At 34.5% G+C, this 15,165-nt stretch overlaps 1 protein-coding gene across 4 annotated transcripts in view; it reads left to right on the top strand.

Annotated features, from left to right (window-relative positions):
• Nucleotides 1-15,165, top strand: part of LOC143240740 (cotranscriptional regulator ARB2A homolog) — an 80,446-nt gene that overhangs the window by 20,604 nt on the left and 44,677 nt on the right. For all 4 annotated transcript variants that reach the window (XM_076483687.1, XM_076483689.1, XM_076483690.1 and 1 more), the window contains 4 exons: nucleotides 671-736; nucleotides 3,288-3,415; nucleotides 4,787-4,925; nucleotides 5,504-5,623. In XM_076483687.1, coding sequence (XP_076339802.1) covers nucleotides 671-736; nucleotides 3,288-3,415; nucleotides 4,787-4,925; nucleotides 5,504-5,623 — 453 coding nt within the window. The remainder of the gene's footprint in view (nucleotides 1-670; nucleotides 737-3,287; nucleotides 3,416-4,786; nucleotides 4,926-5,503; nucleotides 5,624-15,165) is intronic.

Raw genomic sequence — 15,165 nt, 5'->3', positions numbered from 1 at the left:
GTCAGTCAGTCTAACATTTGCATCAGTGTGCTGAGTCAATAAATCAATTTATCTTGATGTAAGAAAAGTCTCTTAATAAAGATGTGTTCTTTTTGTTCTAAAAGCATGTCTTTAATCTTGAAATAATACTTAATATATGACAAAGCTACTGTTCTGTTACATTTTATTAGGACAGAGTTCCTTTATTTTATACAAAAAGTGAAGACAGTCTATCACTTAAATCTTTAACTGAACATCTATATGTATATTTTTTTATGTGGTTTAAAAAAGCCTTTGTGCCTTTCCAATGTTGTAAATACTAGGAAGAGAATGTTAAATGAAGTAAAACATTTAATCAGTGATTTGAGTTATATTTATAGCCTTTCTTAGCTTAAGAGTTTGAGTGTTAATGTATTTCACATTTAAAGGTAATCACATGTAAAAGGTTTAAAATGTCCCTACTTGTTTGTAATAGCTGAGTAAGTAGTGTAGTTATCAATGTTTTTAAAAGGCATTATATGAACTTTGTATCTGATATGATTAACTTTTCATCATAGCTTATTAAATATTATTAGTATTAATTTATTTAAAATGGATTGTGTACTTGGTTTAAGACATAATTATCTGTTCTTTTTGTATGAGAAAGTAGTATTATCAATGTTTTGAAGATATAATTTTTATGTTTTTTTAGTTGATTACAGAACACGTTTATCAGCTTTTGCTGTCTGAGGGAAAATTGAAAAAGATATCAATTCCTGTAAGTTAAATATATTTTCTTATTACTTAGTGGTCTTAGTATTAATTAAGGTGTAAATTATTAGATTATTAATAAATAAGTTGTACTACTACATTAAAGAATTTTATTGTAAGATAAACAGTATTTAGTACTAAAAAATAATAATACTAAAAAACAAGTATAGGTACCCAGCAATGCTGGACTGAACAATTAATATTTTAGATGGAGAGGTAGGCTTTCTTCTATTTTTTTTGCTGTAGCATATGAACTATTTTTTCAGTGCTTGTGCTTTGGGCTACATTAAACATAACATTTTGACATCACATGATTTTGCTGTTAACCTTATCGTTTGTTGATTCTTCACTCATGGTATTCAAGTAGTGAACATGAAATGGTTGTCAAATTCAAACTTTACATTTTTTTGCTTATCGATGTAAACTTGATCATGGAGAAGGAAAGGTACCTGTGTTCCTTTACCAAATTTAATTAAATGTAATTTAATTATATCTCAAAACAGTTTGTGACATTGTACATAAAGACAGCTGTACTTTACTTATGTGTCATATATAGAATATACCAAAATATTCATTATTATTAATATGGAGGAAGGCTGAATATTTTTGGACTTGTATCTAGACTACAATTAAGAATGTTGGAACTTTTACAAGTTAAGTATCTTGCACTTTTCAACATTATATCAATAAAATGTGACTTGAAATTTTTACCACATGAACAACATAAATGTTTTCCCAAAGCTAACCTCTGTCTAGTTTGGAAGATTACTCATTTAATTACTACTTTGTTATAAGTGAGGATTTACTCTTATATATTGACAGGTTGTCTAAACCTTCCAGGTAGTCAACTGTTTTAAATTATAATTCTAAGGCTATTGGATAAATTAGCTTTGATTAATGTTATATTAGTTTTCTTGTTGGTTTCTTATTTACACTGTTAGTAGTTTTATAAGCTACTCATGTAAGTTTCTAGATAACTTTGTTAGAAAATTTATTAGTTGTTGCATATTTTAATAGTTATGTTAGCTCATTTATATCCCATTTGTTCGACGTTCTATTGCCCCAAAAGTATATCAGTCTGTATAATCATTGTGGTTTTTTTACACACACTTTTTATTGGTCTTTCGAAAAGTTGTGTCCTGATATCATTGTTATCTCTTCTTGACCACTTTCTATGTAGTTCTGTCACTGTTCTTTTGTTAAAATGTAACCTTTCTTTGTGGTTTTAAGTAACTATTGTTTGTTTTGTAACTTGCTCTTTCTTTGTAGCCATTTATGATCATTTCATATTTCTAATTTTTTTGTGTTTTGTGAAATCTCAGTTATTTTGTAATGTACTCTTCTCAGAGTTTTCACAGATCCTGAAAAGTACTGAAATTTCAGTTTTGATTTTTAAAAAATCTTTCTTTCATGAAATCTTCAGCTTAATTTAAAAAACATTCAACCAATTAACAAAAAGCTTAGTTATAGGAATTAGGTTTATTTATATTTCTTGTTTGCCATTAAGAATCTTGTGCCTCAGGAGACATGAGACTGTTGCAGTATCTGCTTGTGGGCACATTTGATAAAGAAAAGTGCTAAGTAACTACAATTTAATCCATCGTGGCAGGATTTGAGAGTCTTGGAAATTTGAGTGTGGGTTTTGGAAAGTGTCCTGGAAAGTCCCAGCAAGAATTTTCATTTTAGTGTCTGTATGAATCCTTTTCTCTTATTTTTTGCCAGGTAAGCCTGTTGGTAGTTTCAAAATTATATCCTTGGTTTCGTCAGAACTCATTTGGTAGTTTCCCATCTTGCAATTTGTGTTATTTCCCAACTAAATATATTAATAGTTTTTATTGTGTATGTCCTGTTTTTGTCTTGTTGGGCATAATGGTAGTGCTTTTTTAAAATAAGCCTGTTAATAGTTTCTTATAGCATTCATATTGGTTGTTTCCTGCTCTGTTAATTGTTTTACTTTCTTAATAACCTATTTACTGCTTGTTATCCTACTCATCATTGTATTTCCCATGCAACCATTGTTATTCTGATAACTATTTTTTACAAGCAACTATTGTTAATTTACAACTATTTTTACGAGCAGTCTTTCTTATTTTCACAACTTATTTTTCAAGTAACAGTTGTGACTTTCATAACTTATTTTCCAAGCAACAGTTGTTACTTTTATTACTGTTTTTACAAGCAACCATTGTTAGTTTCACAACTTATTTTTTGGTTTTTCTATAAACAAGACTGTTGTTTTCTTAGATGTATATTTCTGTTAAAGTTCATAAAAAAAATTGGAACTGTGTAATGGTTATTACAGTATACAAGTTACACAACTATTTTTTATTGTGATATATCTCATGTATAAAGAAAAATTGTGTGATTTTATAAGTTACTATTCCCTTGCATATGAATTATCAAAAAGTGTTTATGGTTTCAATTTTTTATGTGAATCCTTTTTTTATTATAAAATTATCATTGTGTTTTTCACTAGGATATTGTATGATTTTTATAATGTCAGGCTACAAAAAATAGTTGTAGTGTATTTTATTTCTAATGTGTTTCATAATATGCAGGTTGATGCAACTGATACTGAACCACAGACTTTTATTTTTCTGAGTGAGGATGCAATGACCAACTCTGATCGATTAGTGGTTTTTATCCATGGAAGTGGAGTTGTACGAGCTGGACAATGGGCAAGAAAGTAAATAATGATATGTGATATATATTTGTACATGTATTTTTCAAATCATTTTCATGCATGATATTGTAAGGAACTGTTCTGTAGAGCAAGATTCTTGGTGCAAAAACACATTTAAAAAATTATTAGTTTTCACTTCCCCTGAAAAAAACAAAAAAACAGATAGGCCATTGAGCTAATTTTAGGATTACCACTTGATTTTTAAATATCTATTTTAAAATTATTTTTCTTTTTTTTTTATCATTGTTCTTGTGCATTGATGAAGGGTTACAGGATCTGTAATAACATACAAGTCACACAAAAAAGAATGCAAACAACATTACAGTCAGTTTTGTAAATAATGCCATCAATTACTGCCTTGATTTCTTATGTATTTTACAATTTAAAAAATTGAGTTAATCACACATTTCTTCACTTTTATCATTATAACAGCCAAAAACATAAAATTAGTTTGTATGATGCATTATGTGGATTGCGTCAGTAATGAATGTTATAAGAACAGATTGGTTATTAGTAGATTAAAAGGCTTCGAGTTAGCACAAAAGATTTTGTGTAAACGTTTGGATAAGTTAGTGAGGTCTGTAATAGTGTAGCTGTTTTTACTGTTATTTTGTTAAAAGATGGAGAATAAATGCATCCAAGTTAACAGAGTGTTTTGAGGCCTAACAGCAAAGATACCTGTGTCAAGCTTAACTTTGGTGGTTTCATAACAATGTTGGTCAGTGTTTGTGCATCATTTCGTAGCAGTAGCAAACAAGATAGCTGAAGTGAACTTCAAAATTATGAAAATAGTAAAGAATAAAGGAAGAGGTTTTAGAATTTCTTCTGGAGCATGCAAAAAAAAATAAATCTGAAGTTTTATGGGAAGACAAAGACATAAGTTGCTCTACTGTACAGGAAAATCTGCAAAATTTTACCACTGATAAATTATTTGGTTGGTCATATTAAATTTGTAATGATTACCAAATCATTATTGTTCAAAGAAGAGATCTGATTGTCAGAGTAAGAACTTAACAATAATAACCTAAACCATGAATAAACAAAGGAGTTGAGTATTTTGGTATGATAAGAACCCTTAGTTTTAAAATAAGTTTTATGGATATACAAAAGTGTTGTAAAGTCATTTTAATTGTTAAACTCTAACATTCCAAGCTGTGTGTCACGGCAAGTTGCTAGGGATGGAACGAGATTTTTAGCAAGCAAAAGTAATCAGGAACATAAAAACAGAATATTGCATGTGGCAGTAGAGGTTTCATGAAAATGAAGGTAAATAGGTCAGGGTATCGTCAGTAAATAACATTAGGAAACCACTGCTCTTAAGGAGTGGGCTTGTTTCATATCAAACAGAAAAGTGTCTCTCTTCTTTTAACACAGGCTTATCATCAATGACTGCATCAATAGTGGCACACAGCTTCCTTTCATAAAACGAGCTCAGGGCTTGGGATATGGAGTGGTTGTTTTGAATACTAATGACAACACAAGAATTGCCGATGGAAAGAAAGTATTCATAAGGGTAAACTTGCATTGAATTACTTAGAATTTTGAGGGTTTCTCTTCTGTTTAAAGTTGTTTTTTTTTTTTCCTTTGTAAATATTATTAATAACATCAATATTTTTCTTCAGTATATTTTCTGTTGACAAAATTGGATATAATAGACATTGTTTATTACTTTTTAGTTACATTTTAAAACTTCCCACAACAATTCATTTAGATGTGATATTTGCTTATAGTGATATTTTTCTTTAAAAAAAAAAAAAAAAGCAAGTACAACCCATTCTTTAAAATTCTACAACTAAAATTCCAATTAAAATTTTATACAAAAAACCTGTTGTTTTGTAGAAGCAGTTTCGTGATAATATTATAATGGACCCTTTCTTAAAATCTCAAGATCAGTTTTTATGTAGTAATCTTGATAAATGATATTGATCAAGGCATAAACATAGCTTAAAAATATTGCTGTATTTTAACATGTATTTTTTTAATTTGCCTTTTATTTTGGTATTTAATGATTTTGAGAAGGAAGTTTGTAAGCATGATGAATTCTTGCAGTGTTGTATATCTGATGATTATTATTATTATTTTTTTTTAAAGGGTAGTGAAAGTCCAGAGAAGCATGCAACGTATGTTTGGAAAGAAATCATCCAAAAAGCTGCAGCCAGGCACATAGCTGTCGTAGCACATAGTTATGGAGGTGTGGTCTTAATGGACTTGGTAAGTTACAGTAATGAAACAAACAGCATGATAGTGCTTAGTATGCAGAAATGGGCCTGAAGAAAAGTGGCCAATGTATATTATGTATTGCTTATTATAGTCTCAAAATCTTTCATAACAATTTAAGAGACTTTTAATAAATACTTAGGTTTTCAAACACTATTAATATCTTTTGGTTTAACCAAAAAAACATCATTAAAGTTGAGAACCAGTGAGTAGTATAACAGCCAAACGTTATTCTGATTCTGGCATCTGAAGGTCTGGCTCACCAGTTGCTTGAAGTTGTTGAGATGATTTACACATCAACATGTTGCATTCTAACTTATGGAGTGGAGAAATGGTAGTGTTTCACTAACTTTAACACATGATGTCTGTCAAGACAACTTGTCATGCTAGATTAAAACTGTCACCTTCATAGTGACTGTCATTTTTTATAAAATATTTGTTGGTATTGTTTAGGAAAAGAGATGGACCAAATAATAAACAAAGTGAAAAATATAAGTAAGATGTGGGGTGACAGTGCCAAAAATTACAGGAAAAAGATAGGGTTGAATACATAAAACCATAAAAAAAATCCCTGCATAAGTAGCCATTGAGTCAATATTATAAGCTGATGGGAATGAACTTTTGTAAAATTTTGTAGAATTATTCCATGTAAATGTCTTTATTCAAACCTAAATTCATGCATATGAAAGGAATTCAACATCTAGTTGTAGATTAGTTTTTCTTGGAAAGATTTGGCTACTTATGTAAGGATGTTTTGTATGGTTTTATGTATTAATTCCTACTTTTTTTGTACTTTTTGGCATTGTCAACCCTACATAATGATTTTTTAAGTGTAATAATCAGCCTATATTTATGGAGGTTTGGTCATGATGGACTTGGTCAGTAATAAATCAAGAATGGTGAACTAATCAGCTAAATGAACATGAACTTTGCTTCCAAACAATTACTGCCTCCTGTCACCCAAAGCTGTCTTGATCTCGATTTACCATCTAAGTGTTGCTAAAACTTTTTTTCTCTAGTATCTCACCAGTCTTTTATATTCCTTTATTTTTATACATTTCAGAATATGCATATCATGTGACTACCTTCTACCAATCATACTGCACCACCTATATTTGTGCAGATAGCTCCATCTATTTTTTTAGCACAATCCTAACTTTTTTCATTGGCATTCTAGTGTAAAGATGTGTTTTAACTCTTTCTTCATGTGAATACAAAATTTTGATTATGCTTGATCAGAAATTTATATTAATTTAAAGTTTTGACTTGTGTTTGATTGTTTCTATTCATTTGTTTTAGAAATATTTTGGTTTTCTGAATTTGCCGAGTGTGGTGTCCTGTGAAGGGGAGGAGAGGATCCTGGTGGTTGAGGAGTCCAACCCTAACACACCACTTTGGCTCTGAATTCCTGTAGATGGATGGCTTTGGGGTGGCCCTTCCAGGGTCACTCTGGTGATCCACTTGGGTTAGGGTCAACCAAGTGCCATTGTTGGATGTTCTCAAAAGATAGTTTGAACATTGTGTCTGATGCTGGTGTTTGGGTATGGTGCTTATGAAACCCTGGTGTTGCTGCAATGTTCTTGTTTGGCATTATAATGAATTCCCTTGTAGGGCTCTGTGGTGGGTGGGGACAGTGGGCACTGGAATGTTCTTATATTATTATGAATACCCCCATTCATGAAAAAATAAATAAAAATGAAAAATGGATTATTTGAAAACGATCCTGTATGGATGTCTCTGTTACACAGTCACCATCAGAGTCAGACTGAACACCTCAATTTCTCATTTTGCATTCATTGTTTGAGAAATCTTAAGGGCAGAAGTCCCCCTTTTTCATTTAAGAGGGATTAGAGTCTGTAAGGAAGCTGCGCTCAGGAGATATCTTGGTAGAAACATCTTCAATACAACACATCAAACTACTCCTGAGTTTGAAGAGCATTGGGAATATACTCATTGAAGTTACTCTCTATGCCAACCTGAATTCCTCAAGAGGATTTATTGTTGAGAGAGACTTGAAGAACATTCTTGAGTCGGGATTTGCGCTGTTTTTTCCAACTAAGGTATTTCTGTAATGTGCTGGATATCCTCTTACAAAGAAGGAATTATGATGCCTACTAATGTTCTGATTTTTGACATTTACATGACCACTTCCACCTGTCACAACCAAGACAGGTTATTTGAACTGTGAAGTATGGCCATGTATTTCCACCCCTCTCAGATGTTTCCAGTGTCAGCAGTTAGGTCACTTGAAGATGTTATGTCATGGTTCTTTAACATGAGTTTGTTGAGGTGGCAAAGACCACAATGCCTACAAGTGCAAATTGGAACCACACTATGCTAACTGTAATGCGTCACATCCCTCTTACTGTATTTCTTGCCTTAATTGGGTGGAGGAAAAGAGGTGAAATGTTTGAAGGCTGTGAACAATATCTCCTACCCAGAGGCTCAAAAATCATTGTCTCTCAGTCCTTCTCAGACATATGCTGATGCACTCCATTCCACTGCCACAGTGGGAATGTAGACATCTCTCTCTATGCCTCCAGCAGAGTCATTTGCAAAATGTCTGAAGAGTCTTTTACCCTCCATGGTTAAAAGAGTTGATGAGTCTACATCTGCCACTCTGACCAGTGGCTGCCAGAGTCCACTTCCTTTGACTTCAGGTTTGGGCATTTCCTCAGGTCTATCTTCTTCCCAGGCCCTGAGATACAAAACAATTATTTGGTCATACCTACTTGACTCAGAGCAGGATCCATGGAAGTCGATAGATCTCTGTCCAGTAAAGAAAAAAAAAATGTCAAAAACAGAAGGGTTCTCTACCCCATTCTTCTCCACATAAATAAAACTGGTCACTGGAGTGGAACTGTCAGGATTTTTTTTTGAATATAGATGACATTAAGGATTTGATTGATTCTTGTCATCCTGTGCAATTCTCCTTTCAAGAAAAGTTTCTAAAACCTGCTGATGCAGTCACCTCTCAGCAGTTTTCTTTATACAGAAATGACAGGTTGTGTGATGGATGAGTGCATGGAGGGGTGGCATTGGGGTTTATTAGCATGTGCTCACCCTGTCTTTGCCACTTGATACACCCTTGGGGGCTATAGTTATCTGCATTTCCTTGGGTCATAACATCACTATTTGTTCTCTAACTATCTCTGGAAGAGACCTATGATGACTCAGACCTTGATGCTCTCATTGAAAACTTTCCATTTCTGTTTTTATTCCTGGTGGATTTTAATTGACATAATCTCCTCTGGGGTGGTGTGGTGCTGATATTGATGGGAGGGGTCATTTCACAGAGTGTGTGCTCTTGGATTACAATTTTTCCTTCTTCAATACTGGTTCTTACACTTATTTTCATGCACCTAGTCAGTCTTTTACTGTTACTGATCTCTCTATCTACTTGGCTTCACTTTTATCTTACTTCATGGAAGTTGGACCAGGTTAACTATCCATCTTTCACTGCTGTCTCTGAACTTCATCTTACCATCTTAAGTAAGCCATCGATAGATGACTGCAAGGCAGCAGTGACTGACTATATTGTCCAGGCAGCTGCTCAGTGTATTCCTAAGGCCTTGACATGTTTTCCACGGTATTCTTGTCTGATACCCATTGCATTGCTGATACTCTTAGCAAACGTTTTTCTCATGCATTTAACACTTTTACTTCTTCCACCATCTTCTTAGCTATCAAGACTTGGGCAAAGCAGTTGTCTCTTTCCTTTCAGGCTGATTGTATCTGTGACTAAAATTGCCTCTTTACACTAGTGAAACTCAAGATTGCACTTCAACAGTGTGGCAGTGCACCAGTTAGATCTGATGATATTCACTATGGGATGCTGCATCATCTCTCTCCTGCCTCTCTTGCTACTGTTTTGGTTGTTTTAAACTGGAATTGGCCAGAGAATGCTTTTCCTGATGCTTGGCACCAGGCTATTGTCATGTCTTTATACAAGTCTGGGAAAGTTCCCAAGATTTCTTCAAACTACCATCCAATTACTTTGACTGTCTCTGTAAGATCTTAGAGAGGATGGTTAATGCTTGTTTGGTTTCTTAAATCAAACAACCTTTTCTTGCCCACCTAGTGTGGGTTTTGATGACAGTGCTCCACTGTGTATGACCTAATTCAACTTGAAACGTCAATCAGGGAAGCCTTTTTCAAGTTAAAACATGTTGTTTCTGTTTTATTTTTACCTTGAGAAAGCTTATGATACTACATGGAGGTATGGCATTATGTGAGACCTCCACTCATATAGGTTGTGTGGCCATTTGCCCATTTTTATCAAAAATTTTTAATTGACTGACAATTTTAAATTCCTGTGGGAAAGTGTTGAACCCACTTTTCATTATAAAGATTAATGCCATTGCTGGGCAACTACCCCTACAGTTTCAAACAGACTTTATGTCAACAATTTCCACAACCTGTGTCAGTTGCCCAGCATGAGATTTATTGAATGGCAGCTATAGATTGCCCTCAGTCGTATACTGAAATGGACCACATCAAACTGTTTTACCTTTTCTCTCTAAAACTGTCTGCATGCACTTTTGTCACCAAAGGGGTATTTACCCCCAATCCCGAGCTCCATCTTGGTGAAGTTGTGCTTCCTGTGGTCCCTGAGGCAAAGTTCTTGGGGCTTATATTTGACTGTAAGCTGACTTTCATTCCACACATCAAGCAGCTATGCATCAAGTTTACGAGGGCACTGAACACCCTCTGTGCCCTCTTTTCCACCTCCTGGGAAGTGGACTGATATCATATGCTCAAGATCTATCATGCACTCATTCAATCAAAACTGGATTATAGGTCTCTGGTCAATGGCTCTGCCAGAATTTCTGCTTTGTAGATGTTAGACACCATTCACCATCTGGGGCTTCAGCTCTGTACAAGGGCTTTCTGCACCTCTCCAATCCAGAGTTTGTACACTGAGTCTTATGAACCTCCTCTGTACCTTCACCATTTGCAACTTTCTTTTCTTTATACTTCAAAACTTTGATCTTTACCACAGTGTCCCACCTGGGGTTGTGTTTTTCTTCTTCAGTGAGCCATGCTTTTTCAGAACAGACAATCTGCCATTGTTTCTTTTGGCCTTCCTGTCCAGATGCAGTTGGATGAATTTGGTCTGTCCTTGGATAACAGCTATATCCACTGATCAGCCCATCCTACCATGACTAATTACCATCCCCAAATGTGACCTTTCTTTGAGTCGTCTGAAGAAGGTGGATACTCCCGATTGGAAGTATTGCCTTCTCTTTGCCGAACATCTTTTGAACCATCCTTTCATTTCCGCTTATGTGGATGGTTTGAAATTAGATGACTCTGTTGGCTCTGCTGTGGTTTGTTGTGATTTGGTTGTTGCACACAGAATCTCCTCTATAGTTTCTGTGTTTACTACTGATTTATGTGCCATTTCTCTTGCCCTGGATCACCTAGAAGCTGTGCAGTACATGAATTGCACTATTTATACTGCCTCGTTTAGCTCTATGTTGGCTCTGGAATCGTTTCATGCTAGTTCTCACCCTGTTCTTGTTGATAATTAAAAACGACTGGCCCATTTCGCTTTATCATCTACTTCCATCTAGTTTTTCTGGATATCAGGCTACATTGGTATTTGCAGGAACAAGTTCACTGATGCTGTAGATATGTCTATCATCTTTGGTACTATCATTGCTATGCCAATTCATACATGGAATATAGCCCTATACTCAAGGCTTAGCTCTATGCCAGTTAGCAGTTGACTTGGAGTGAGCAACATGATAACAAGTTTTTCTAGATAAAACATTCTTTTGGACTTTGGCTATCTTGTTTCCATAAAGATCAGGAGGAGGAAGTTGTCCTAACTAGGCTATGTATTGGTCACAGTTTTTTAACTTGTCATTTTCTTTTATCTGGGTCTGATGAACCAAAGTGTGGTCTGTATGACACTCAAGTCACAATATCTCACATTTTACTGTCGTACCATCGTTAAGACCACGAGTGAAAGCACCATTTTAGACATGTTTTTACCATGGGCTTACCCCTGATGTTGGACAGTGTCGTTGGCGAAGGTGACACTGTCCACCTTATAAATGTTTTTAAATTTTTAAGGACCATTGGCTCTTTTAATTCTATTTAAGTTTTTACCCAACTTTGGACCACTGTTTTTGTTTTAACTTAATTTCCTTTTACACTTTATAGTACTTTCACTGTTATATTTTTATGGATAGTTTGACACAGATAGCATAGTTGTTTTGTGCCATAAAATGCCAAACACAACTGACACGAGTTCCCAAATCTTAGGACATCTTCTGGAGGTGCACAGACTTTAGTTCACTGGGAGCTCATATCTTACTTTCAGCTGATGATTTCTTCATTTCAAGTTGTGATTTTTGTGAGGAAAGGTTATAATTACTGAATGGATATTTCTTTCTACAGCACTTTCTATCTGGTACTGCACCTCCATGTTATCTGGTGGGTTAGATGTTGTGGCAAGTTTTTTAGTATGTATTCTTCATTGCCAGTAAGTATGAGATTATGTGGATGGACCTAATTTCCACACTTGATAATTAAAGTCTTTCATGGTTTCCTGGCTTAGTATTTGATAAGTTAGATTTTTTTAAATTCTTTTATCATTTAAGTTATTTTAGATTAAATTTGCATTTTGGGTTTGATTGTGACTTTGTTTTTGTTTATTTTTCAATATGTGTGCAGTTTGTGCATAATTATTACTCTTTGGGTATGTGTAACTTCAGCTAATTTTGTTGATGTGTTGTGTAGTTTCACTTCTTTGCATTATCTACATAATTTTGTTAGTTTTTAAGTTCACTTCTTTGCATTGTCTGTGTAATTTAATCTGTGTTCCTTTTTCTTTACTAGTAGTCACATCTAAGTGGGAATTGGATTTGCTGTCAAAATATGTATTGTTAACTGAGCAGGGTTGGTTTTGTGTCCTCTGTCTTCTAGGTTTTTTGGGTGGACTTGCATGTTCAATATTTCTTTGTCTTTTATTTTCTAAGTTTCTTTATAGGTTTTGTATTTCGGTTGTTGCTTATTGTTTTATGTTTTAATTCAAATTCCATAGCTTTTCAGGTGTATTAATTTTTACAATTTTGTAGACACCACACATTTTAAAGATTTATTTGTAATAAGTACTTTCTCTAAATATGTTTGGCATATGTCTCTTTGATTACATTTCACAACAATTCTATAGGCTTTAACTGAAAGTTTCTGTCTTCAGTTTTGCTCCCCCTCCTCTATTCACTTCCCACATCTCCTTCCCTTGTCGAGTTGTCATAGTGAGTCTGTTCAAGACCTTCTGCACAAAGTAGGTATCAAATGAATGGTTCTCTTTCCAACAGGATTTCACTCCTTTCTGTATGTGGTACCCTAAAACATGAAGGATTGGAGACCAATCATAGACATATTCTGTCTATATACATATCCGGAGACACTTTGTTTCACCATGAAGTCTTACCCCTCACTTCTATGCTTTTGTTCTCCTGGAACTGTGGATGACAAAGTTCGATGTGGCGTGCCTATCTCCATATTCTGATTACACTGACATCATGCTATTTTCTTTGGTTCATTCAAGAGGGTTCTGTCTTCCAGTTATGGGCATTGTCATTTGATTTTTTCTTCAGCTATGTATATTTTTGAGTGGTACACTCTTTTTGCACATCGTTTTTTTCATCGTCTTTGGACTCACCATTTCATGGATGACTGACTCCTGCTTGCTTCCTTCTGTGCCCAGTCAGTCACTCACACCTGCTTACTTCTTTGAGAAACTGCTTGGTTAGCAATTCTTATCAAGTTGTAGAAGTTTTCTACTATCCCCACACATTATATTTTTCATATGGGGGGGCTCTCTTCAATTTCCATCTCATTCAGGTCCAGTTTTCTTTACTTTGGTTCTGGTATATGAAATTGCAGTCATACAAAGACCATATTTTCTCCTTCTATCTCTGTGCAAGAGGTTGGTTCAGTGGAACATCTCCCACACTTCCTTGAACCAACCCATTACCAATCCCCCTGGGATCAGGGTTGACCTGCTTGGTGGCTTGACAAGGACTTGATAGTGGTGATATTTCCCATTCTTTCATTTTGTGCCAAGTCTCATCTGTGCATTGGATTCTGTATTATTTCCTGTTGCTCCTGCAGGGACAGGAGGTTATAATTTATTCTGATATTTCCACTGGGCTCCAGTATGCCTCAGGACTCTTCCCTTGGCACATAATTCTTTAGGTCCATTGTTAATTACATACTATACATTTTGTTTGTTTATTCTAAGCTGATTCACTCTTAGTTATACCTTGCTGCTCCAAAGCAAAGTGCTGTACCTCTTTTTCTTCAGTATATGGTACATACCTTGTACATTCCACACTTTATATATATTACTGGGCAAAGAGCATGTCTGTTCTAGAAGTAGTGTTATATCCCACAAGTGTGCCTTGCTTTTTCTTTCTATTCTAGAAGTAGTGTTATACCCCACAAGTGTGCCTTGCTTTTTCCTTCTGTTCTAGAAGTAGTGTTATACCCCACAAGTGTGCCTTGCTTTTTCCTTCTGTTCTAGAAGTAGTGTTATATCCCACAAGTGTGCCTTGCTTTTTCCTTCTGTTCTAGAAGTAGTGTTATACCCCACAAGTGTGCCTTGCTTTTTCCTTCTGTTCTAGAAGTAGTGTTATATCCCACAAGTGTGCCTTGCTTTTTCCTTCTGTTCTAGAAGTAGTGTTATACCCAACAAGTGTGCCTTGCTTTTTCCTTCTGTTCTTTTAAGGCAGTTGTTATTCACTTTCTTGAATACTGTCACACCTTCACTGGCTCCACCTTTCCAATGTGTGATTATAGCTTTGGATGGGTAGAGGAAATATTACAAACAAAAAAAATGTTACTGTGACATAAAATTGGTGTATCAATTTCATTAAATCGAAATGTACTATTCTAATACAAAATAAATTTCTATCTAGCTTACATCTCATATCTATATTAATTAGAGAATATAACAAGATTAAGGAAAGTTAACATTTTTCTACATTGAAAATATATTTCCTAAAGGTATTTTCCACCCTTCCTCCTCACTGATATGCTAGTGTTTTAACTTTCAACTGAAAATTCCCAAATGTGAGGATTGTGCTAGAATAATAGAGGGAGCTACCTGCACTAGTATAGGTGGTGCAATATTTTTGGTTTAGGGTAGTCATATGATACACACATGTTCTGAAATGGCATGAAAATAAATGGGTATGATAGACTAGTGCACAAAAAACTGTTTTTAACAAAACGTTTGTTCATCAAAAAGGAGCCATATTTTTAGCTGTAACCTGAAATTTTATGTGCAACAGGATTACAATATTATGATGTACTGGTGTTATGTCATAAATGTAATTCAGTGAAAATAATGAGATTGCCTAATATACCTGTCTGTGTGTTTGGGTGTACTTGCACATTCATGTGTGTATATGTGCATGTATTTCTATGTATCAATAATGTTTTCCCTTAAGTTTGTTATTTTTCTCTCCTCAGTTTTGAAGTTATAATTGATCATACATATTGCCTCTGCACAAAGT

Source organism: Tachypleus tridentatus, chromosome 13 (assembly GCF_004210375.1).
Source record: "Tachypleus tridentatus isolate NWPU-2018 chromosome 13, ASM421037v1, whole genome shotgun sequence".
Classification (NCBI taxonomy): Eukaryota; Metazoa; Arthropoda; class Merostomata; order Xiphosura; family Limulidae; genus Tachypleus; species Tachypleus tridentatus.
Note: the sequence above shows the minus strand (reverse complement) of the source record. Positions and strands in the feature narration are given on the sequence as shown.